The sequence below is a fragment of the Aythya marila genome (assembly GCF_965140915.1).
Source record: "Aythya marila genome assembly, chromosome: 2".
NCBI classification, from domain to species: domain Eukaryota; kingdom Metazoa; phylum Chordata; class Aves; order Anseriformes; family Anatidae; genus Aythya; species Aythya marila.
Window position 1 is genome coordinate 45,934,884 of NC_139043.1, and position 26,032 is coordinate 45,960,915.

General features: G+C 46.5%; 2 protein-coding genes and 1 long non-coding RNA gene across 10 annotated transcripts in view; 2 read left to right on the forward strand and 1 right to left on the reverse strand.

The window, feature by feature from the left end:
- TMEM108 (transmembrane protein 108) overlaps positions 1-4,590 on the forward strand; it is a 144,791-nt gene extending 140,201 nt beyond the window's left edge. For 6 of the 7 annotated variants that reach the window (XM_082752554.1, XM_082752551.1, XM_082752552.1 and 3 more), the window contains 2 exons: positions 2,849-3,003; positions 4,245-4,590. In XM_082752554.1, coding sequence (XP_082608680.1) covers positions 2,849-3,003; positions 4,245-4,367 — 278 coding nt within the window. In that variant the 3' untranslated portion in view covers positions 4,368-4,590. The remainder of the gene's footprint in view (positions 1-2,848; positions 3,004-4,244) is intronic. The other variant, XM_082752550.1, reaches the window with a different exon arrangement.
- A 2,016-nt stretch (positions 4,591-6,606) lies between these two features.
- BFSP2 (beaded filament structural protein 2) lies at positions 6,607-21,854 on the forward strand (the record flags this gene model as incomplete). 2 transcript variants are annotated; one of them, XM_082752557.1, is made up of 7 exons in its annotated part: positions 6,607-7,053; positions 13,093-13,175; positions 14,783-14,939; positions 16,311-16,472; positions 19,979-20,110; positions 20,633-20,853; positions 21,665-21,854. In XM_082752557.1, 7 exons carry the CDS (start codon positions 6,607-6,609, stop codon positions 21,666-21,668), a joined length of 1,206 nt encoding a protein of 401 aa, XP_082608683.1. In that variant the 3' UTR covers positions 21,669-21,854. The 2 variants fall into 2 exon arrangements, with proteins under 2 accessions (XP_082608683.1, XP_082608682.1); XM_082752556.1 differs by lacking the exon at positions 21,665-21,854 and having other exon boundaries at positions 20,633-21,008.
- On the reverse strand, positions 21,443-25,881 carry LOC309874416. The gene is made up of 3 exons (XR_014316828.1): positions 25,640-25,881; positions 24,043-24,174; positions 21,443-21,625 (listed from the first exon to the last, which is right to left on the reverse strand). It is a non-coding gene; the product is annotated as an uncharacterized lncRNA (long non-coding RNA).
- Between the last annotated feature and the right edge of the window lie 151 nt (positions 25,882-26,032).

Consider the following 26,032-nt stretch of genomic DNA (forward strand, 5'->3'; position numbering starts at 1 on the left):
GTTGTCTAGGAGCTGTGTTCATTTTATGATCTACAGGCACAGGGAGAAATAAATTAACATCCTGCAGCCTGAATATTTCCTGCCTTTTAACTTCCAGCATTCAATTGTGTTTTATGTGGGAGCTGGAGAGTGAGCGGAGCTTATAGCGATGTAAGAATGGCAATATATTTAGGTGAAATGAAAGAACAGGCAGAAGACTATCAGAGAACTGGAGGGAGTTGGTGTGATCTCATCACACTGCCTTTATGAGGCCAGTATTGAATATGGTGTATAATCCTGGTGGTTTATGTTTATAAAAAAAAAAAAGGTTGGGAAGGAGCCATGTGAATGATTCTAGAGCTGAGAAGTTCAGCGTAACTCCACTTGTGTAAGTATGTGGTCCAAGAAAAGGTTGAATCCCACATTTAATTTCTGATGGTGTAGTGGAGGCTTTTAATAAAAAAAGGGAAAAGGAAATGGAGGAAGAGGAGCTGAAGCTGGAGGTTTTCAGCACACAAGCGAGATGTAAGCACGTCCCCGTGATGGGTATTAAACATTGAACAAACTTCCTGGGAATACAGCGGAAATCCAGTCACTCCGAGTCCTTGCACCACACTGGATGTTTTCCTGTGTCACCCGCTGACACAGAGCTCGTGGGCAGGGGACCAAAGGTGCCAGGTGTAGCTCTGTGTGTGCAGCTGGGAGCAGATGACCGCCGTGCTTCCACCAGCCTGGAGAACTACAAATGTGAGAGTCCCGTGTCTCCTGTTTGCGGTAGGTATTGTGCCCCGTGTCGGAGGTGAGGGATCAGACAACGCTCATGTGATTTGCCTGAGGGCCCGAAAGAAGCCGGTGTCAGGGCTGGAGCACGCCAAGAGCTCTCGGCCTCTGAATGTGCACGCTGACATTTCTCTCTCCAGAGCAGCAGCAGGTCAATGGATGCGTATTCAAAATGCTTCGGTACAAAATTCCGGATGTTTCCGAACATCTCTAGCACAGGGAGCTTTAAGCTGACCCAGGGGCATTGCCAAAGTGCCCTTCTCGTGGGCACTTCTTGTGGAAAGAGGTTTCCTGTGACAGACACGGAACTAACCATGGGAGTGAACAGATACCAAGATTGCAAGTAAAGCTGTACCCCACTCCTAGTATTGTTCTGGGAGCAAGAGGTCCTATTGTTAGCTACATTAATTTCACTAAAATAGGCCCCAAGAAGGTTGGTTAGTATGAAATGGAGAGGAATGCCCCCTTTCCAGCCCTTCTGTCCTCTCTATCCCTCTTAAATCAGGTCTCTGCTTTGAATCGAGGCAGCTTAGGCAGGCAGCCTTCTGCTAAAATGTGTTAGATTTGAAGAAGCTCAGGAACTCATTTTCCACAGTCTTTCATCCGTTTGCTCATTTGTGTGCTAAGGTTGGAGGCCGAGAGCCTAATTAAGGGAGGGAACGTCACTGTTACATGGCCAACACGTCTCCACGCAGCAAGGACATCTCCTGCTGGAAGAAGCAGAGATCTCCCTCAGCTTAGTGTCAGGCTTTGCAGCTCCTAAAACCCAAATCCGGTACTTCCCTGGCAGCAGCCACATTTTATAAGCTGTAAAACCTCGGGCATTCCAAATATTTGCACTGAGGTAGAGTTGGCTTTCCCGGGGCCCTTGTCTCCTCAGGCAGCTTCCGAAATGCCGTGTGCCTCAGAGAGCTCTTGCTGCTGGAGCACCAGCGAGCTTCATGGTTTGCTGGCTCTACCCACACTCAGCACCAGTAGGAGGATGAAATGTATGTCCAGCTGTGCTCCCGGGCCGCCAGCAATTCCAGCCCTGGCAGTCGGGTTATTGCTGACGGAAAGGCTGAAGCAAGGTGAGTCCAAGACTGGATAATAGGAAGTTTGATACTGGCTGGCTTGTTTTTTTTAATGTGCAGGAGGTTTTTCCATTAGTTTCATGAGACGATTTATAGCATCAGCTCACCTTTCCCTGTGAAGGAGGTATAACCCACCTAACTCAAACCCATTACCATCTTTTCTTAGGAGCTTTTTCTTTTAACTAGAGCTCTAGCCTTGCACTTTTGTATTGCCATTTTATGTGAGTAGATGGGTTAAGAAATTAGATCCGTGGCATCTGGGCAGCTGCAGTGTTTGTCAAGACACACAAAGTGGCTTTGACCTCTGCAGTCTTTCTTTCTTCTAGGCCATAATTCTAATCAATAATTTTAGCTTAGCTGAGAAAATAATATATTTTCCTGCTTCATAAATATTTTCTCACTTCCTTTCTGTCATGAGAGGTTTAGAAATTATGGAGTGAATTTACAGCAGGGCATTCCCTATTTCACAGGTACAAATCAAAGTAAGTACGTACCCAGCTACCTGTCTGTCTGTATAAATTAGATTAGAAGCACAAACGTTCAATTAATTCCACAGATAGAAAATAAGCACATGGATCTTACGTGTTACTCCTCTCCATAAAACCTGAAGGCTGGACGGACAGTTAGAGCAACAAGTTTCATTCTGGTCACTTAGTTTTGCTTGATCACTCTACCTTAAGCTCGGATATTTCAACTGGAAGAAACTTAAATGTGCTCCACAGAGAAGAAAAGAAGCCAGGCTCAGACATCGCCAATGCCCAGGCAGGTGTAGGGAACAGTTTATGCTGCATTTGTCTTGTCGATAGATGCCACAGCCTGTTGTCTTGTCTGCTTGGGGCAGGTCCTGATTTAATTGTGTGGTTTCTGTTAGATGGGAGCTGGATCTAACCGAGGGTGAATTGCGTGAATGAAGGTCACCAGCTCTCCCCTTAAGTATCTTAAATACCAAATCCCCGTTACTGAGGAGTCCTTATTGAACGGAAATAACCATTTTTATGGCGTGTTTCTATTGACAGCAGTTCTGCTGACAGTCTGCTGCATGAGGAGGAAGAAAAAGACATCTAACCCAGAAAACAATCTGAGCTATTGGAATAATGCTATTACCATGGACTACTTCAACAGGCATGCTGTAGAGTTACCGAGAGAGATCCAGTCCCTGGAGACATCAGAGGTACCTCACTTGCATAATTAGTGCCTGAAAACTGTCACTGAAGCCGTGCTGGGAGAAGGGGGGAGGAAGTGATAATAACAAAGCCTTAAAATTCCTACACATACTCAGGGAAACATTTTTTTGAAAAGCCTCTTCCACCCTCCAACAAGTGTATTATGAAATAAATAATAATTATTAGGTAATAATAAGTAAACCTATAGTTTCTCTTATAGTAGTTCAGGGGGTGAGGGCTCCCAGTATGTAAGCAATGAAAAACATCAGCATATGGGAGCGTGCAGTGCTGGTGTGTGCCATCAGCCCTTACTGAAGAGCCCTTACTGACAGGTTCGGTGGTATTATTCATACACGGGCAGGTTATCCTGCTGATAGAAATAGAGCTGCCCTCAGAGGTGGAGAGGAATAATTTAACTTACTTCAAAAGTTTTTAAAACCTAGAGCCAGTGGAGAATTTGGGCTTATGTTAAAGTGATTTTCAAGAGATCAGCTGACTGACTAACTCATTAAATTAAAAAAAAAAAAAAAAAAAAAGTGTTCAGAATCCCTGAGATGTGCCTAGATGAGCACTCACAATTGCTTCATTAACTCCACTTTCCTGGCAATTGTGTTGCTCAAGCTAAAAGCAGAATCCTGGTCTAGACTTAGCATGAAACTGCTTTCACATGACAGCACTGTTCACATTGTCTCTAAAAGCTGCCTTGTCAGTCCTTTAAAACTGATCTGAACGTTACTGAACTGGGGCATGCTCAGGTAGCTTGGAACCATGTATTTGGTTTTCTGACCTTAAAAAGAAGCTGAAAATGCATCTTTCATGAGTCAAGCCCAGCTGACAGACAGGAAACTGTTGCAATATGTCTTGAAAGTGAAAAAAAATAAATGTTAAAGCTCAAATTCTGCTAAGGGACCTAAGGTTTGATGTGTCTGATTTCTGGGTCCTGAAACTGAGAAAAAAAAATACATATCATCCTGATTATCAGTGGAACTGAGGATTATCAGAGACAAGAGGATTATCAGAGCTGCGAGCAGTTGTCTTCACTCACAGCTCCTGCTGCCTGCAAAAGGACCAAACCAGTTCGCTGAAGTTTGGTCCCAGCAGCTGGGCCCCCCTAAAGTTCAGGCACTTTCTGAGGGATGGGACCAAATGCCCCAGTGACAAAAGCAGTCCTTTTCTCACGTGTCTTCACGCGCAGCAGTGGACTGAGGGGACGTGAAGCACTCACGCTGCTCCTCTGCCTTTCTCCTAGGACCACCTCTCCGAGCCGCGCTCCCCGGCCAACGGCGACTACCGCGACAGTGGGATGGTCCTGGTGAACCCCTTCTGTCAGGAGACGCTATTTGTAGGACATGAGCAAGTCTCTGAAATATGACCCCACAGCTGCCCTCGTCTTGCAGTTTCATCTCTACTGTCTCCAAATTATAAATAAATATATATATTATAAATATAACCTTTGTGTAACCCTGAATTACAAGAAATGTTTTCAGCTTTTCTTTTTTTTTTGTTTTTTTTTTTTCCCCTCAAATTGTCAACCCCTTTTTTATAAGTGTGGTAAAACTTTACAGAACAAACTGTGGCTTTATAAAATAAAGGTATTTCTAAGCAAAACGCCTGTCAGATGGACTATTCTTTTCCTGTCATTTACAATCTGTTGATAAGTCTGCTTGGTCTGGAAGAATATCAGGTAAGGCTGGATTTGGTGGAGGCCACACGTCTTTGGTACAGCATCCTGCAATGGCTTTGGGGTGAAGAAGGCACGTGCAGTGTCCCCTTCACAGGAACAGAAATCTCCCTTAAATTCATCAGAAGTCTTGATATCTGGCAACTGGGAACTCCCCCCAGTGGAATGTGGTGGCTTTGACCACATGTCCATTTCCCTGCTGTTTTATTTATCTTCGATGCTGCCAGCACCACTGAATCACGATTCCTTACTCCCTCTCCTCTCTGAGGTTTTTCTTCCTCCCTCAGGAATGCAAACATGGTGTTTCAGAGCAAAATGGCATTTCGGCCCTACCCAGTTAAGCTCCAGATTGCATGCTGTAATAGCAGTGCGGAAATAGGAGGGGTGAATGAAGTTTAAATGATGGCTTAAAAACAGGCTGTTACAAGCAGGGAGCAGCACGGAACACGGAGTGACTGCTAAATCGATGTTCCCTCTCTGAGTAACCCAGAACTGTTGCCACGGGACCAATTTTCAGCTTGCCTCCTCAGATTGCCTCTCTCGTATTGTTCAGCAAGTGAAATGGCCTCTGTCCTTGGAGGTCTCAGCCTTGCGCTTCCCTCCTCTGGCCATCAGTCATTGCAGATTGTTTTCTACCGTCACTCCTGACTTCATCAGGGCTATGAGACAGCGGGGAGTGCTCCGGCTGGCTGCTTTGCACCACCACCAACTCAGGTTAGCGGCAGCTTGGGCAAGACGGGGTTAGCACAGCGTCGAGGTGAGGCACGTCTGGCAGCAGAGGAGGGAATTGTAGCAGTGGCACATCTGCTCCAGCTGCTCCCGCCTGCCAGCAGCGTCCTGGTGGCTGTGGTTACCCAGAGCAAGCTGCTAACTTTGCTAAATGGAGCTGGAATCGCACCGAGACACAGCTCCCCTGGGATGGGGGAGCCACGTTAGCATCTTCTCCCCTCCTTTCTCCCCGTCCCACACATGGCTCTTCTGTGCTGATGCGCAGATGTGAACGTGGGCCACAGGCTTCCCAAAATGAGAAAATTGAAGCATGGTAGTGGCTCGTCTAGATATTGGATTTTCAGAGAGTAATTCACCGCTTCCCTCGGAGGAGGCTGGGGGAGGCAGTCAGGCGGGGCTATATGCGGCCACACATGGGCACTTTGGGAGTACGTGGGCTAGATGCTACCCGGTGTGCTGTCTGTGGTCCTCGTGATCAAATACTGAACGGCCTCCTGGACACTGCTGGTGGATGACAGTAAAAGCTTCCTGAGCGTCTTGCCAAGAGTGAAAGCAATCATGTGAGGGCCTTCATCTTCAGCTCCTGCGTGTTTTTGGCAGGGTGGCAGAGAACCAAACCCCATTCTTTGCAAAAACAGCGGCATTTTTGCATTTGTTTTCGGCACGCTGTATTGCTTTTGCAAGGCAGATTTGTTTTACATTTCACATGGAGCAACTAGGCTGAAATACACAAACGCGCTGGAGGATTCCTCTCACTTAGCCAGCACAGTTTGCTTGGAAATCTCAATCCAGAATATCCAGAAACCAACCAAAGCAACATTGGTGCGGGAGGCTCTGTGAGCACGGGTGCGAGCAGCTAGCGTGCGCCGCGCGGCTGGCTGGCTGGGGCAGGCAGGCAGACAACACGGCTGGCATTCTCCCACGCACGTTGTCATGAATTCCTGCCCCGCGGTGCCCGTAAACACCATTGTGCTGTTCATCTGCCGCATTTGCAGCAGCAGCAGCAGGGAGATTTCCCCTGAAATGGATTGCTGAGCCAGCGGCCGGCCGGACAATGCGGCGAGCGCGGCACAAAGCCCGCCTTCCAGAAAGCCGTCGCACAAAGCCCAAAACCCCGTCCGAGCCCCGACCTGCTGGGCTCGGCACATCCCTCCCGCCAGTGCGGGGCCGGTGGCGGGGCTGAGCGGGCCGCAGCGGCAGCATGCCCTTGCCGAGGCGCCGGTCGTCCTTCTTGGGGCAGCAGCCCCCGGCCTCCGCGACAGAGAGCGCGGCGGGGCCCGGGCGCCGCGTGAGCGTGGGGGGCCTGTCGAGGCCTCCCGGCGTCTACGTGGGCTCCGTGCCCACCGGAGGAGTGAGCAGCTTGGGCACCCGCGTGTCCCGCCGAGCCCTGGGCATCAGCAGCGTCTTCCTCCAGGGCTTGCGCAGCTCCTGCTCCGCCGTGCCCCTGGCCGCGGGGCTGGAGAAGGGCAGGGCGCTCTCCTATGAGAGCCTGAACGGCTGCCTGGTGGAGTACATGGAGAAGGTGCGAGCCCTCGAGCAGGTCAACCAGGAGCTGGAGGAGCACATCCGAGTCTACCTGGACAAGAAATCCTCCAGCGTGGGCAGCTGGGGAGCGCTGCGGGAGAGCTGGGAGGCCATCTACCACCAGGTGAGCGCGGGCGGCGGCGGGGGCACAGCGGGCCCTGAGCGGCGAGAGTGGGTGCTGGCGAGGAGCCGGGCTGATGGCGGCACGCGGTGCCCCAGCCGGAGGGTTGTAGATCTATCTTCATGATAATTAGCGTTATCATTTCACAGTGTGGCGTGGAAAATGCCTATTAAGGAGGAGAACTGCCTGAGGCATCCTGTGCACGGGGGCGATTGAAATGCACCCCAAGGCGCCGTAGTCTGCTCTGATTAAAATGGGTGATTTTCTTATTTTTTTTTTCCTTAGCTGAGGTTATTACGCCGAGCATCAAAATTATTAAAAGAAAACTGCTAGGACTGAATTAGTTTATCCATCAACATGGTATCATTACAAGCATGGTGTGTTTTTTTTTTTTTTAATTAGCAATTCAGATTTTTACATTATTCCCTCGTTTGCTTAATCACATTTTCAAAAGCTCTATTTATTTAAAAATACTAATTACGTGGCTACAAATGAGAGCCTCCTTCCCTTCCAGTTGTGGCCGCCCCACCGTCCCTCTCTCCCCGCTCTCTGTGCAGCACAGGCTGCATCCCTGGGGGGGCTCTAAAGGAAAGCATTTACTGTGGGGGTGCCAAATGTGTCTGCATCATCATTGTGGACAAGCAACAAGCCCAGAAGGAGTGCATCCTTCTGGTTCCTTTTACTGGGAGGATGAAGGAGCTGAAGGCAGGAAAGCTTTGCGTGCTGCTGTCCTGCAAGAAACACCCTCGCTTCCAAGCAGCCCATGCTGAGTGAGGTCTGATCGAATCCTGGGAGCACCAAACTCAACCACCAAGTCTCGCGACTTCATCCCTGTGTCCAGCATTGGCTTTTGCAGATAGTTAGGAAGAGAAATCTTTACACCGAGACACTAAAAGATAGTAGAGGAAGAAAGAAAAAGCAGCCCACAGGTTTAGCACAACAGCCCCTGAAAAATAAAATAAATAAATAAATAAAAATGTTTCTATGCAAAGCCACAGGTGAAGAAACCTCTCTAAATAAGTGCTTGAGAGAGCTGGAGCTGCCGTGCATCTCGTTCTGCACGGACCCACGCAGGGAAGCGGGAGCCCTCTGGGGGACAGATCCTGCAGCTGCTGCAGCCACAGCAGAGCCTGGATCTGGCCACAGCTCCTCAAGTGGCAGCGGGTGGATCGGAGAGCACGAGCGGAGGGTCCCTGGGGGAAAGCCCCCCATCAGAGCTCTTATGGAGAGGGGTCGCTGGCAGAGAGCTGAGAGGGGAAGCCCCCATCCAGGCTGCAGCACTGACCGTCAGTGCGGGCAGCTGGCTTTTAGCAGAGCAGGTGTATGGACACAAACTGGGACAGGCATGAAGGAGGAGGATTTTTCGCAGGAAGAAGGTGAAATGAGAAATCCTTGCTGAGAGCAACTCATGTGACAGAAATATAAATGAATCTCTTTTTGTCCTGGTCACACTCCTTTCCTCCAGTTTTCACACCAGTCTTCTTATGGGAAACGCAAAAGAGATTTACATGTCTCATCAAACGTGCCTCTTCCAGGAAAAAAAAAAAAAAAGGCTGTTTGCAATGATAATCCTTCCTGGGGAGCAGTGCAGCACCTGGGAAAAGAGGGGAGAGCAGAGCAGAGCAGAGCAGAGGGCTTAGCTCAGCCTCCATGGCCATTCAGCTATGGATGTGTGGGAGACGCAGAGACAGAGAGACCAGACACAGCAGAGGAAGGAATAAATGTCTTGGACCAGTTTCATCACTCCTGTGACTCCCATGCATAGCTGGGAAAACATGAAAGATCACTAGAGTTTTCCACAGGGATGCTTTAATTTGCTCCTGGCCCTCCTGTTGGCATTTACTCGGTGTCAGTACCAGGTGTGGTGAATACCCAGGGCTGACAGCCCGAGCCATCACCTCATTAGGGTAACACATTTGCAGTGGGATCAGCAGAGCCCCCGTGCAGGAGGCTCCCCTGCCCTGACACCAGGCCAGCATCTCGTGCAATGTGCTGCAACGCAACACAGCGCACTTCTGTTGTTCGTAATATTTCTTGGAGAGCCAGGCGTCTTTCTGATGCAATCCCAACTGCTTATAAAATATGAGACGTATAAATGAAATCCCAGTTTCCTGGAGGCAGCAGGAATCAGCAGAGGACACATCAATCTTCCTAGCCCCCATCCAGGTACTGCTTCTCCCAAGGTGAAGCAACAAATGCCACTCTTGTTATCCTCATGTTTAGCTGTAAAGATGTGTTGGAGACAATGGTCTGATAGAAACCATTTATTCCAGCATGTGGAAGGAAAGACTAGACCAGGAGCCTCTGTTCTTTTCCCATGAAGGCTTCATTTGTGAAATGAAAAGCCCAAATGATTTTCTATTGCATGAATAATTAAGCCATGAGACTCATTATCACAGGACACACCTGAGGCCACGAACTCGGAAGCATCCAGAAAGGGACCAGGCATTTGTACAAACAGCAAAACTACACAAAGCTATCAGTAAAGCACAGCTAATAATTTGAAAGGCATAGAAAATCGTGCAGTTCCAAGTTTGGTCAGGTGTCTGCTAAAAATCAAAAGTTTTGGTAAACCAGGGCTAAGTTCACCCCATAAGTGTCTATATCACATGCCAATTTAGCAAGGATGGAGTCTGCAAACCCCCTTGAAGCACCTGGTTTTCCTTGTTGCCAGACCTAACCCAGTAAATGGGCCAGTGCCTGAAGTTTCTTTGAAAATAAGATTTTTTTGCTAAAAGCTAAAGTTGTGTTTTCATGTCCATGAAGGCACAATGAAGTCGAAGAAAAGTGTTGAGGCTTTCTAGTTGTTTTATATAACAAATGTTCAGGGTTAATTTGAGCTGGAAAAAAAAAATAATAAATAAACCATGTAATGTTCTGAAGGTGTGCGCGTCACAGATCCGAGTGTAGAAAGGCAACGCGTGGCTTAAAGGAGCTGTTTTTAGGAACAGGATTAGCAATTTGGTAATACTTGCTGTCTTGGCAGTTCAAAATGCCCCGTGAGCACCAGTGAGTGAAGCCTCCCCGCAGTACCACGAGGCAGCACGGAGCTTGCAGACAGAGCAGGCACTGCCCGGTGAGGCTGCCCGCAGCTTTTCAAGCCCTCGCACATCCCCTGAGCACACAGAAGGCTGTTCCCTGAACTGCTGTGTCGTGTGTTTTACTACGTGTGTCAGCAAAGTGGCCACGAATCGGCCTCACTAGCGCTGTGCCTGTGGATCCAGCTGTTGATAATGAGGAGAATTAAATCAAACAAAAGAGCCGCTAGATGGGAGTCTCACATCTCTTCCTTTTAAGCCTGCAACAGGGCTTTCGCAGCTCGTGTAAATCAGAGAGAATTTCTCAGGAAGCCTGATTTCTAGATAGAGACGATGGTGTAATAATCCTCCAGGCTCATTGCTGTATTTAAATTGCACACAGCTGATTTCTGCTAATTTCAGCCGTGCCTGCCATCTTCTGAAGCCTTCTAGATATTAGTCTTTTTATACCTTTGTTACTTCTGTGGCCCGATTCAGGTCTGTGTCCAGTCTTGGAAAGCTCCAGACTTGGCCAAGGAACATCTGGCACCGGCTGCAGGTTCATCAGGAGGGCTGCTTGTGGCCTGCTGGAGAGGGTCAGGACCCCAAATGCTTCAATAAAACCACAAGCTTACTACTAAAAAGCACTTTTAAGAAGCAGTTTGCCTCCACGTAAAGGCAGAAACAGTCAGAGGAAAACAACTCGCTCTTCCCTGCTCCTGCTTCCATTGCAGAGCAAAAGCCATTTTGCACCGAGCTCAACTTCTCAACCCAGCGATCACCACCTCTCCGAATTGCACTGTGTAGCTCACAGAATTTAATGCTATTTTTGCTCAGGCGATGTTCCCAATTTCCTCAAAGGCTTTCATTTTCCTGAGCCGTTTGACCAGGTATTGCAACCGTGTGGGCTCACTGCTGGAGGCAAATGGACCTGTTTTGGCAGGTCAGGGCAAATTGCGAGGCAGCGTTTTCCCTGAGTTGAGCCAGGGAAAAAATAAAAAGCTTTTGTGAAGATCCATACTCGTATGAGTGGCCGCAGGAAGACAAAATACAATCATTTCTGTAGAAACTAAGGAAAAAAAAATGCCAGATTAGATTTTCTAAAATTGAAGGGAAAGAAAAGATTCAGTGTAAGGGTCAAAGCACTGCCCCTACCCCCCTGCTGCTGCCATGTGATAACTTGAGGTCATTTCTCCATCTTTCAGGAGAAAGTCAGAGCCTGCAAAGGGGAAACAAAGTGCTGAGTGCTGCTCTGTGTGCAAGAGGGCACACAGAGGGCAATTTGGGCAGTCCATGCCATGGGGTGAGCTGTTTCCCCTGGCAGCCAGGTGAAGCGGGAGCTGGTAGAGCAGGCCTCCAACCATGGGCCACCAGCCCCGGCCGCCTTTTCCTGTTGTTTCTAACAGCAGGTATAAAATAAGCAAATCATTTCTTTTCCTCTAGTTCCTCCTCAGATTTAAGCAATGTGGAGTGCTATTAAATTCATGATCCTTTATGAACTTCCCGATGCAGGGAACAGCTTTTTCCTCCGCTCTCTCCTAGTCCATGCGTTTGTAAGACATTTAGGGCAGCGAGCCATTTTTCGTGAGGATCGATGTTAATTTCCACACACAAACACTTCAGCCTTGTGTTTCCCCCTCCACCCCTACCCCAAGCAGCAGGCCAAAGAGCAGGTGGGCGGCCCACACTCAGGCAACGATCCCCGCTGTGGTGCTGGAGATGACTTGTCGGGACGCAGCCTTGATGCCTCCACGCCGCACGGCCTGTTTCACCTCGGGAGAGCGCCGTGCTTCGGGGGATTTGCAATCCCATTTGGTAGCAGACTTAATTATCCAACGATTTCTACATCGAGAACCCTCCTGGCCCACGTAGAAAGCTGCTGCTATTCATGTGGTGGTTTGGTTTCCACCACAGATCTCCACGGGTACTGGAGGCCACTTGTCGGGTGGACACCTCTCTTGTAGATAAGGACTTGAGGTACCTCCTGGTGTGCCGAATTTGTACGGGGAGCATTTCCAGCTGGGCCCCAGCTCCAGTTTGCAAGCCAAGTGTATGCCCAGCCCTGAGAGCTCAGCCCCAGGCACCACCTCAGTACCTCCACCTTCAGGTTGGGTTCAGCTCCAGCAGGGACCTCGGGGTGGCCAGGCCCAGGGAGCCCCCAGCCAGGTATTTGCTCTAACTCCAGTACCAAATTGGGCATTTCTTTGGTCACCTCCACAGCGCAGTGCACATCTGCCTCCTGGGCAGGCCGTGTCTTTTTTCTTTTTTTTTTTTTTTTTTTTTTTTTTTTTTTTACCTTTTTAATCATTTTATATAATCCCAACAGGCTGCTGTGCCACAAGCCTTTCAGGTTTGATTCCCCCTCAAGTGCCTCCTGGGGATTACAGATACACCAAAGAAGTGTAGTGATGATATCACAGTCTTATTTGCACAATCTCTCCAAAAGCCTTTCCCATTCGGTGTAATAATCTTTGAAGAATGCCTGCTTCCCAGGTCTCATATCTATCGCAAGAGCTTACGCGATCCCATCAGAGAACAAAAACAGCGCTCTGGGAGCTGAGGACCGCTCACCTGAGGCACCAAATATCCCTTGGCTCATGGAAGAGGATGGCCCTGAGGAGCACTGCTGATATGGGAAGTAGAATAGGAACTGCATAAGTGTTGCTTAAACCGTACCTAGAAACTCTAAGTGGGCCTTAAATGCTGAACGTACCTTGTGTGCAGTAATGAATTTTACCCCTTGTGACCAGCTGACAATCGGGATAAATGTGTTTCCACAAGAAGATGAATGCTTGGGAGCAGTGAACAGTGTGATGAAAAATTGCGGCCTATTTGCAGACAATTTGTGAATTGATATGTACAAAATTCAGTGATTAAATTACCTGGAATGAGTCACGTGGACGGCCTTAGGCTAAAAGATTATTTTCAGAATCAGAGCTATTCATCTGCTGAAGATAGATGGACCGTGCAGGCAGCGCCGGTGCCGAGTCCTAATTGCTTGAGCTCTGTTGTCTCTCCCTTGCAGGTGGGTGAAGCAGTCCTGGAAAACGCCCGTCTCATGCTGCACACCGAGAACATTCAAGCCTGTGCTGAAGACTTTAAGGACAGGTAGACCCGTGGTGGCACCTGGCTGCCCAGTTTCTCTGAAACTTTGCCTTGGCAGCTGCTTACTCGATAGGGGAGGGGTGCTTAGTGAGCACTGGGTTCACTGGGAATACTGAGTGAGGGTTGCTCTAACATCACAAAATAGCTGCCATGCTACCAGTGCTTTGGAACACATTTTTAAGAGTAATATTTAATAATTTATTAATATGTAATATTAGTCTGATAGACGGACATTGATCTCTTCCTGGGAGGTCAGCATTCATTCAAATTCGGGTTGATATTTTGTAAAGGCAAACATTTGTGTGATTTTTAGTTTTAATTTTCAGTGCTGCAGAAATGTTTTTCAGAACTGGTAGTTGTTCTGCTGCCGTACCTGAAAAGCAGACACTGCACCACTGCAAACCTCACTGATAAGAATAGGATAAGAAAAGAGAAATGGGCTGCACTGATTTTCCTTGTCTTTACTGAGAGAAATGAGTCGCGAAAGATCCTAAATATTGATAAGCTTCTTTTAAAGCCTTTCTGTTTGCAAAGCATAAGATTTATGTACATGGGTACATGAAGTTCTTTAAGCTTTATTCACAAGGTCTGACACTTCTAGCTTGTCCTTATAATGGTCTCAATCATTGACCAATAGTTTTATGTAATATTTGTAGTACAAGCAGTATTTCCAACAAATTGATTTTTATTTCTTATGATTTTTGCCATCCCTGGTATTATTTTACTTAATCACACTAAAACATGTGTTAGTTGTGTTCTTAGGTTTGCCTTTTATTCCAGAAAGGTACAGCTCTGAGCGACTAATCTTGGTGCTTTCCAGCCCATAAGCCCCACTCGTATTTTAAGTGGTTTTAAAAAAATAATTTTAAAATGTCCACCGACTTGTACAAGGAGCTTACACAACAATGTTAAATGAATCCACCACATAGTAAAAGCTCCTGGTGCTCACTGGGACCAGCTTCCCCTTTCCGTTGCTGCTGAATTCCCAATAACAAAGGTGGCTATCACAGGGCACAGGAATTGTCTCACAAAGCTGGCTCCTGTCTAACCCAGGAGCCAGCCACAGTTTCAAGGGACAAACCTCCTGCTCCCTGAGTGAGGTCTTGGCTCCACGAGCAGCTGCCACCTGATGCCAGTTCGTGTTTGCGCTGTGGAACAGTGATGAAATTAGAAATGTCCATACCATTATCATGCAGTATATCCTGATGGTTTGAAAGCACAGCAGGGAGGGAGCAGGAAGCAGCAGCAGCTGAAGAATTCACACTGAAGTCTGAGGAAGGGAAAAATCCACACGTATTCATCTGGTACACAAATACCAGACCTGGCAGGAGACCACGTGCCTCTCCGTGCTTATTCAGCAGCGCTATCAGTCTGATACTGCCACACCACAGGCTGACAGCCTGGCCAGTTTCATTAGGCTCTGAGTTAATAACAAGGTACTTGAGGCAGTGGAATTGAAGCACATCGAGACAAGGTGAGGGCAGAGTACACCTCATGTGTTTCTGTGCCTCTGTCTGGGACACGAGAGCTAATTAGCAAAATGGTGTCTTTTAGAAAAAATGCAAGTTTTTCTTGCTGAGCCATGCTTATCTGCTTTTATCTCTCTGCAGGTATGAAAATGAGCAGCCATTCAGAAAGGCAGTGGAAGATGAAATTAATTCCCTTTATAAAGTGATTGATGATGCTAATTTAACTAAAATGGATCTGGAGAGTCAGATAGAAAGCATGAAAGAAGAGCTGACTTTGCTGTCAAAGAATCATGAAGAAGTAAGTCCAGGCCTGGGACACTGCAGAGCTGATGTGTGCCTGCTTCATGTGGTTGGCATAGTGCATCTGGCAGAGCAAGCATTGAAAAGCTGCACCCACCATGTCTGGATGGGGAGAAATTTCATATTTCTCTCCTTTCTGTTAATTTTAAATGCTAACCTTTGAGGCAAATTATGTAGGTGTAAGTTTTAACTCTTTTTTGTCTGATATATATGACTTGGAAGAGATGTTGTCAGTTCATATCTTGCTGGACACCTCAAGTTATTCATGGGGTGGACAGTCTCTGTGTTGAAATCCCAACAGCGAGAGGTCAGATTGTCAGCCACAGAGCTGTGGAAGGAAAATGCCTGTGCAGGGAACCAGCCCCGGCTGCACTGGCACTGAGCATTAACTGGGTTCGGCTGACCAAGCTGCTTGGTTCCCAAAACTGAGCCTGCCCTGAGCAATGCACCACTGAAGCAAGCCGCAGGGACAGGCAGCTGGAAGAGGAGCACCTCATTACCCAGTTTTGCAATACACCTCTCATTACATCCACCGGCACCATTTGCATGAAGGTGGTTTATTCCCTTCAGCGAGGGTTTTGGGATCTGACCCAGATCTTCGCTGATGGGAGCACAGTTACGCAGCTGCTATTTATCTACTGACGCCTCTAAAGGAGAGATCGAACTGGGATGTTTCATGGAATTGAGGCGCTCTCGCTTACATTTCTTATAGGTGATTTTTCCAAATGCAACATCTGAGCAACACTGGCAGGCATGCAGAGAGAAACTTGGCCTGCCAAGATAAAGCTTCATCTGCTCCCTACTTTGACATAACCAGTGGCTTCAGCTCCACTGCAAGTCAGGAGAAAGACGGAAGTTGGTTTAGATATCAGGGAAAACAAAGAAAACTGAGAGAAATATGCATGTGCCTCTTTAAACCTCCATGTATGCCATGTTTGCTGTGAAACTGGCAAAGTTGCCGTTGCTGCTGTTCTCTGCCTGTACATGTGGCATAAATAGAATAACAGCTTCCCACTGCTCTTCTTGCGCCACATTTAGACAGTGCAGAGCCTGCGCAGGGTGGAAGGATGCTCCCCATCGGGATCATCTGGGCACTCACGGGGCCAGCCCAACACAAATCTGCTTTTCCCATGGCAAGGGAAAATTCCCTGCCATGGGAAATTTCCCATTCTCAGTGGCTCCCGAGTAGGCTGATCAACAGAAGTAGAACAGAATAGAGGCTGGAAGCAGCTATTGCAATTGCTCCATTTGATCTCTGGCCCAAAAAAAAAAAAAAAAAAATGTCCCAAGGACTTTCCTGAACTAATTCAAATGCTACCATTCAGTTGCCCATTTCCCATTTTCTTAACACCTGTTCTTTTTGTTCAAGGACGTGAAGGTATTGTACAAACAGCTTGCTGGATCTCAGCTGGAAGAACTTGATGTTCCCCTGGGAAGTGGCCTGGACAACATACTGGAAAAAATCAGAATCCACTGGGAGAGAGACATCGAAAAGAATCGTGCTGAGACGGGGGCCCTGCTCCGTGCCAAGGTAAGCACAGACCCCAGCCTCCACAACTCACTCCAGCATTAAGGGATTTGAAGCAAGCACAAAATCTGCCTAATATTCTGCAGTAACTTGGAGAATTGTCTTTTGTTTAACAAAAAAAAATAGACCGAAATCCTTTAGATTTTGATAGTAAGTCCACTGAAAAACACTCTCGTAAATATCAGTGATTTTCTTGGGATGCATAGAGTTAAGTAGCAGTGGAAGTGGCCCCGCTGATATCACAGGTATCTGTGGGAGACTTCTAATGGCTCTGAAATGTTGTCTACAAAAAATGAACTTAATCAGTCGATACCTCCCATGCAGGATGAGCCACAGCCGTTATCCTGCTTACCAGGGCTGTTCCTCTGCTGGAGAATTTACAGGGTCCCATAAATCAAAAGGGCAAAATACATTGCTCGACACTAATTACATAGCTATGCGTTCCTTGTGGGTTTCTCCTTGAAATTGTTTCCTTTGGCAGCAGTGGGAAAACTGGATATTAATCTGGAAATGAAAAGTGATGATAACAAACATTCCCTTTGCAAGTTGTTTCCTTTCCCGATGCTGAGTCCGAAACAACCCTTTACTGCAGCTTTTCTTTGGTCATGAAGGATCACTCACTCCCTAGGCTGGTTGACGTATTTTTGGAGAGCTGAAGCATTAAGTTCACGATCCTGTGTTAGCAGCCATCTCATTCTGAGTCAGCTACCACGGCAGAGCATGGCACACCAAATGCCAGGTTCTGGTATGACATCCTAGGGTTGGGTTTGGTTTTCTTTTTTTCTTTTTGGTCCCCAAATGAAACCTAGATGTACCACTCACAGTTTTGTACCTCATACAGATCTATACAGATCATTGCTATTTATACAGATAGCAAGTGTTAACTAATTATGTCCAGCTAAGCGTGCGGCCTTCTGCCATCCTGCGTTGCTGAGTCGCACCATTTAGTCATCCACACGGTGACAAATTTGTCCTTGCTCCCTCCTCATCGCAGGAGGGAGAGCAGTTCTCTCCTTTGCTCTTCATTACTACTTTCTTCAGTCTCTCTTTGTGAGTTTTCCGTGGTTCCTAATATTTTAATTTCCTTTCTCTGTACACAGTCTCTGGCACTGTTGTGACCAGCTGAGACCGAGGTATTTCAAATGACGTCCTAGCACTGACTTAGATGTCAGAGCAGAATTTTCATTATTTTCTGACCAATTCCTTGCCTCATTTGCTTTTCCTTCTGACTAGACTCACAGTCATGGGTAGATTTTTCATGGGCACCAAACACAGCGATTTATATTCATACCTAATCAGGTTTTACATGGGATTTCTTAGGTGAATAAGTAACCTTAAAACTCCAGTCTACTGTTTTCAGATCTGCACGTATTTGTCTGTAACACACATTTTTTTTCCTTGAATTGACACAGTTATTTAAACCCTTGTAAGGCATGCAAGCTTTTTTTTTTTTTTTTTTTCCTGAAACAGGCTTTACTTTGCATCAAACTACATAGATGTCCGCTTAGCGATGAGTTGCTGCTCAGTCATGTTGTTTGATTCCACACGTTACTAATCTGTAGTGTCTTCTGTCACCCATAAATCTTTCTAGTTCATGATTCATCCCCAGGGCAGTTAACCTTGAGGCACCACGCTGTTAAACTTGTGTTGTAATGAAGCTAGACCTTAACCCTCCTCTTCGTGTCCAGTCTCTTGGCCAGCTGTTGATCCATGGCAATGCTCTGCCCTCAGCACACAATTACACAGCTTCCTTTCTCACTCCCTATGTTAGATCGCATAAAAGGTTTTGAAAATCTTGTGGATTGTGTCAATTGTTTCTCCCTCCTCCACTGCTTTGCTAACGCATTCCCAGAGCAGATAAGAGATTAACAAAGCCCATTCCCCTATGCAGATACCAAGCTGATCAGATGTTGGCGTTCTATCCCTAATCATCCTTTAATTGTCTTGATTTCATTAAAAAGAGATTAACAGGAGATTCTGCACTCTTGTACAAGGCCTGGCTCAGAACTGCACAGATATGCTTGAAATCCACATATTCCTAAGAAATTCGAGCACTAAAAAGCTAAAGATTTGGGGTGATTTCATCCTCTGCCTCTGTTAATCCAGCTGTTTGTGTGTACCATGATTCAGCACAGCCTTTCCTCATGGAGTGTCTCAGGAAGAGCAAGAGCAGGGCCCCCAGACAGCACCAGCTGCCCCATGAAGAGGGCACAAACATTACGTCTGCACTTCTCTGCAGAAGGAACCCCAAATCTGAGGCCAAATTTCATGCCCAGCAGCACCCTCCGCATGGGCTCTTTGAGGTGGCGCAATTGGTAATCGTGGAAGGAGAATGGGGAAACCTTGTGCACCAAAATCTTTGTAGCTCATCCAGTGCACACTTGGTAGCTGTGCTACATGTATCCTCGGTATTTAGGGTTTGATGGGCAACTGCCATCTACTCAGTCTGCCGTGTGCCATTGGTATCACCAGCATTAGGAAGCTGTAAGAGCTTCCTAATGTACCCCCAGAAGGAGCCCCAAAATCACACGTGGTGAGGGGAAGGGGAATTGATAGGTAGCATTTGGGTCACCGTAAGGTAAATGTGAATGCAAGGCTTCATGTGATGTGTCTAGGCGGTAAATATAGATGAAAAGTCATCCTTCCTGCCCTAAGTATTTACAGCCCTAGTATCATCATAATGTGCCGACAACAATCTCAACACAATTATTTGATCTTACCTTTAAAATAAAAGAATGTATGATCAGAAAAGCAGGACAGGACCAAGATGAATGTTGGGTGGAATGGAAGCATTTCACATAGTCTAACTGCAAGGTCAACCAGGAGAAGAAATATAGGATTTGACTGAAGAATCGTATTAGCTGGAGAGCTCAGAGCTCTAGCCTGAAAACGTTGATCTCAGCCCCCATTAGAGGTATAGAAATTTTATTTTTACTAAAGTAAATTTTCCTTTGGCTATTTTCAAGGAGCCTGAATTGAACATATATAAAAATCATAAGCAAAGAAGAGCATGAAATTGCATAGGATATCTTAATTCAATTAACAGAAATTGTTTTTTCTGCCTTATGTGACATGACTTCTTCTCTCATTCATAGAATCCCATGTGAAAAAGCACGGTGTGAATACTTGAAATCAAACGGGCTAAATGAAAACACTTAACTTTTAAAATATGTTATGGTATAGCTACAAAGAAAAGCAGAATTATAGCAATGTTTTCTTTTATAGGTCATTTTAAAAGTACTAGTAGAAATGCTGAATAGCTTTTGTCAACATAGATAAAATATGTACATTTACACATGTGAGCCATTTTACAGTAGATGCATAAAAGAACAGGTAAGTTTGATGTTAGTAAGTACCCAAAGCATTCAAGCAAAGAATTTAATATATAGCAATCAAACTCAAAATCAGAATTGCCACAGACTGTGAAAATTTTAACCGTCATTTGGGTATGTAAGGAAACTAAAGCATAATTTGAGTGCGCTGTGATGACAGCCATAACCTTGTACCAGCAACAGGCTGAAGCGACAGCTGCCGTGCAAAGCCAGGAGGAAGAACTGGTGGAGGGCCTCAGAACTGAGTTCCACGAAACTGCCTGCAAAATACAGAGCTTGCAGGCTGAAACTGAATCCTTGAGAACCTTGGTAAGTAACATCGGTTCTGTATGGGTATCTTCTGTGTGAATTCATCGTGCCTTCTGAAGAGAGCATGCCCATCCTGGGGTGCAGAGCTGAGACCAAATTGCTTTTTTCCAGTGGATATTGTTCCCAGAGATGCCAGACATTTCTGAGCTCTCCTTAATTGATGGGGTAGACCGAACGTACCACATTTGAAAACTGAGCCCCAAATTTCAATTATCTTCAATGTCTTCATACTCACTTTATTAATAAATTTCACCGAGATTGCTGTGTGGGTTGTATAGAATAGAGTAGTTCAGCTGGAAGGGACTTTCAAAGATCAAGTCCAACTGCTTGACTTCTTCAGGGCTAGCCTGGAACCAAATTGGTTCAACCTTTGTAATGATAATACACATTTTTCAAAGTGTCTAGAGAAAGGAGTTCTCATATTAAAGCATAGTCAATGAAGATATTGGCCAAACCTGAATAAATATTACTCTGAAGCATATGAAAACTGACTGTTTTAATGTCTGCTTCCTGGCCTTACAGAAGAGGGGTATGGAGAACTCCTTGTACGATGCCAAGCACTGGCATGACATCGAACTGCAGAACCTGGGCTCTGTCATTTCCAAGCTGGAGGCAGAGATGGCAGAAATCAAAGCAGAAACTGAGCAGCAGCAGCGGGATCGTGAAAATCTGCTGACCAACAAGCAACAGCTGGAGAAAGACATTGCTGCGTATCACTGCCTTCTGGATGGAGAGCAAAGCAGGTACCCGTTATCGAAAACAAGTGTGCCGCGGGAAGGAGTTGTGGCCAGGGTGGTTCTCGTGTTTCTTAAGGCTGGGTGCTAGCTCGTTAGGTTTGGAGAAGCTGCCAAGGGGGACGAACACCCCAAATCTGTGCTGAGATTCCCAATGTATTGGAGAGGGCTGCTTTCCTGCACTGCCCCAAAAGGATGAGATCTGGGAGTACAGCAGGTCTATCATCCTCACTTCCCTGAAGACTTGGGATCTGAGATTAAAAAACTACTGCAGCGTCTAGGGGCTGCAAAGCACCCGTGCCCTTGTTTCTTGCCTTGCCTATGTTATGCCTTCCCTCCTCCTCCCACCGTCCAGTCAAAATATTACAGCTGTCATCCTGGGGAAGCTCCCTTTCTCAGCACACAAGTTGCCCCTGAAGTCTGAGAACAGAACTTCGTGCACTGACTGTGCCTTTTGTGAAGAAACATAACTCACGCTCAGCGTTTGTCCTCTGGGAATAACCTCTAAACTCAGTTGCAGTGGTCGGGTTGCTTGGTTGTTGTTGTTTTTTTTTTTAAGATCCTCAATCACTGTTAGTTATGGAACTCTTGGAAATCTGATCCATGGATTTTGACTTGCACTCTGCTTAGGTCAGGGTGAAAGTTTGTACTCACACAGAAATTTTAAAAAACAAAAAGTCCAAGTATACCAGATTTGCTTTCTGCTTCACAGTCAGGTCCTGCTGAAGTTGATGAGGTCTCACCAGTAGAACTGAAGATAGTTCTTGGTTCAGCAGTTTTCCTGTTTGTAGTAGTAAACAATTTTATTTTTAACTTTCAGCTGATTGTGATATTCCCAGCCCACGGAAGACCATTGCCATTCAAAGCAAAAGATGTCACTGCTAAGTATGTTCGTGGAAGCTAAAAACCCATCAAAGCAGCCTGCTTTACTCAGTTTGATTCAACAGTTGAAGTAGGTTGTAGCTTGAACAACTTTATTAGACCCTCTTCATGTAATTGCTTTGCTTAAAGATTTCAATTTACTCATGTTGTTAAAATTATAATAAAAATAAAGAATATCAGCTTTTTTGTCTTTTTTTTTTTCTTTAAGTATTTTTCATCATAGCTGTGGGGAGCTGCATTAATAGCACAGGACCTCCACTTTCCAGCAAGTAAACTTTTTTTTTTTGGTTTAAATACATTAAGACTGAACTACTCCTCCACTGTGCAAACGGCACAAATGGCAAGTGCTCTGCTGTGTCACAAGACCAGCAGCTCATTAGTGCGAAACGTAATTCAAATAAGGCTAAAGCAGTTAAATGACATCAACTTGATGCAATTAATTTTGCAATACATACGCCAGCAAAAGCAGTAATGCAAGCACCCTAGCAGCACTCAGTAAATATATTTTAACTCTAGACTAAACTTTTGGAAAAGCTGAAGGTGAAGGAGAGCGACAGCAGTTCTGTCTGCTGCCTAGGTCACATCCTTTCAACACCCACTGTGTTTGTTGGATTGGGATTTGACAGTAGGGACAGTTAAAAAAGGGGATAAAATGTTTATTAACTGGATTCAAAGACTACTGAGAAATGGGATATGGTAGAGAACATTACGGCATATAGCACAGGAGACACGCTGAAGATATTGTAATCTTTAATGAAACATTAGATAACAAAGCTGTTTAGTTGTAATGACCGATAACATCAAATACACTCCAAATCCACTACACTTGCTCCACCAGTGAGTAAGAGGAAGCAGCATGCAAGTTTCATACCTTCCTTTGCCCACTTCCCCACACATGGGAAGTCCTTCCTCATGCAGTTATTTGACAAATAATTTCTCAATTTTGGGGAAAAAAAAAAAAAAAAAAAAAAAAGCCCTTTTTGGCATATACTACCTGAAAGATTTTTATTAAAAAAAAAAAAAAAAAAAAAGATTAAGAGATTAATGAACAGCAACCCAGAAGACAGATAATGGCAAACTCCTTTTTCCTCTTATGGTCGCAGGCTCCTCAGAGCAACACTAACACTTTCTTCCATATGTGTGCAGAACTTACCATTTTGTGAATCCATCAAGAATAGCGATGATGATAGAAAATACACAGGAAGAGTTGTACAAAAGGTGCGATGGCACCGATCCTTGGGTTGCTGTTAACTGGGTGTGTCTAGGAATAGTTATGTGTTGATGTCAGTGAAGCATGACGTTCCCTCATCCTTGTCATACAAGAGAGCAGTTTCTCCGAGATTTGGGCTATTTGGGCTAGCCCACACTTCATTTCACACGTGGTACTAAGTAGGGACATACCACACCAGCCAGGATTTGGTACTCTAGCCTATGATCCTCGTGTTTACATCTTAGCATAAGTATTATTATTATTGATCCTATGTTTCAAAGATTATTTTAGGGTGACTTCAAGCTGGCACTGTGTAAAATTTAACACTTCCACACCACGCAGTGTTGCCACCACAGAATGCTTTCAGATGGCAATTACTGGTGGAGAAATGGACATAACACAACCCCCTTCCAGCTGTAAAGGTCTTAAATTACAGCAAACTCTTAGCAGCACAATGCTGACGTGAAGGTTAAGCTCCTAAAGACAACCAGGGCCCATGCTGTGGCGAGGACTCTGCCTGATTCCTTCTCCAAGCTGCCCTGCACAGCAGCTGCACTTTTCCTAAGGGCAGCTTCTCCCATTTCCTTAGCCTGCCCAAGTGTTACCAAGCATTCTGCTTATGATCTGCAAATGCCAAAGCAGTTTGCAGGGCTATCACCTTCATTTCACAGGATGGAAATAATTCACTAGAAAGAAGATGTTGTACGACAAAACACTGGATGACTGGAAGGAAGTCTGCTCCTAACTCTTGCCCAGGTTTCGCAATCATCACCCACAACCCACTTTGCCTTTCCATTCTGCAGTTTCTCCACACAAGCAGTGACTGCTGTGGCACCTCCCCCACGTGCAGTAGTATTTCATTCCTCAGGCTTTATAAAATGCACCACGATGTGCAGGGAGCAGCATCACAGCCCCAGCACGGAGACAAGAGGAGTTCAAGCACCTCTGTACACCATGACGTGCACGCTGCATTACACACTGCGAATGTGGGGGAGGAGAGAGACAAAGTCCTCGGGGTAAACCTGCACCCGAGCAGAGGCGCTCAAAGCACCGCGCCTCGCTGAGGGCTGGTCACTCCGGGCAGGGCTACACCGTGCGGTACGAACCTGCCTGCTGAGCTCATGCTGCTGTCACTGCCACGCTGCACAGAGTCCCCGCATCACAAGCATTGCTTCTGCCAGCCAGTGCCCACAAGCCGGTCTTCAGCCAAACATCCTCTGCTCAGATATAGAGGATTGCTGGATTTGAGAGAGGAAAAGAAAAAGAAACAATTGCCACAACGACCGTTTTTATGGCTCTAGCATATAATGCAGCAACAATCTTGACCATATAAGCTAATGCAATGCATTCACCGAGAGCTACAAATTCTGCGCATCAGCACATTTTCACGATTTTGCATAAAAATAAAGCTAGAGGTGGGAGGAAAATCCAGGCATAACTGCATAGCTAATGCTTCCTTTACAGTGCCAACTGAGACATGTCTTTAAATCTGCATCTAAGCCTTCAGAGGCCTAAATCATTGCTGATATTTTCCATGGTTTCCGTTGGGTCTGTTCCAGATTTAACAGCTGAATTTTTTCCTGGTGCTCTGCTCCTGGCAGGTATTAAGTTTCTAATCCAGAGTCGCTCCAGCCTTACAGTATTGTGTTTGCGAGGGACAAGTGACACAGCCGCTAAAAGCAGCGAAAAGGCATCAGGTTCACGTTCTTCAGCCTGATAGCAGGGATTACCCACAATAACACAACAAAAATATTTTACCAGCTGCTGAAATTCAAAAAGTGTATCTCAGAATCAGACCCGGCACTGTACTTAGTGGTCATTATTAGCTTACCCGCTACAAAACCTGAGGGGTACAAATTATCTGCTTAGTTGCATTTTGTTTTTGGAGCTGAGCCTGCAAGTCACAGCGTGGTGCAGTGCAGAGCTGTGTGTGAGCTTCCCGGGCAGGACCGTGGCACTAACACAAGGGAAGGCAGCGTCTCAGCACAGGGGGTGTCTGGCACTGAGCTGTCCGGTGCCACCCTTCCACGTGACCCCATCCTATCGGCTGATGAGGGCGAAAATCCAGGAGCATGTAAGGAAGCAGAGAAAATGGGACAGCTACGGAATTTGTTCTCCCTTAGGTAATGATGCTTACTGTGAAATAGAAAGTGTCATTGATCACGCAGCGTTCTGTGTTACTGGATGAACTGTCACGCTCGCAGCTTAGTTGTCAGGGCCTGCTCTGTGTGGGATCAAATCCCCTAGGAGCACAGGATGTCAGTGGCAATAGAAAAACGTAGGGAGAGCACAGCACGACAGAGACATGAAGAGGACTGTAACAAACCTCTCAGTCTGGAACACTTGACTTTGGTGATTCAGTTCTGACTGCAAAACAGAGGGAACGACACCGAGTGCCTGACGCCTTTCTGTGGCATGACGGTGACACCGGCATGTTTTTTCAAACGAGCTGAGGATTATGGATGGCAAATGTTAAGTGATAGTATTTTCAGAGACACGGATTACAGAGACTGTCCAACACGCCTCAAAGCTTAGAAACGCTTTTCATTTATACGTTAATATACACATACATACATTTTCAGGATAAATTTTCATTTATGTTAAGATACACGTACATATATTTTTAAGATAAAACATCACAAAGCATAAAATGCCTCCAGGTAAGCCCGGATATTTTCATTTTCACGCCATTACCACACACACCTACGGCTGCTTGACGGGCAGTTCCCGTCAGGGCTCACACCTCGGCAGCCGGGCTGTCTCCTTCGGAGGGCTGACCAGCAGGGCGAGCCACCGCGCTCAGCGCTCCGTGCCGTTACGGCTCAGCCCGGGCAGCTTTTCCCTCACAGCCGCAGCCCCCTCACGGCGCCCGTTCCCCGGGGGTCCCGAGGCGGAGCCGTTGCCCCGCGGCGGGAAGCGGCCAACGGTCGCCGCGCGAGGCCCAACGGCCGCCGGGCGCGCCCGCAGTGCGCACGCGCACCCCTTTCCCTCTCCCCCTCCTCCCCCCCCCTCCAGGGTCCCTCCTCGTCCAATCAGCGGCCGCGCCCGCCCGCCACGCGTTCCCCACGTGGCCGCCGCCGGCCCGCCTCGGCCCGG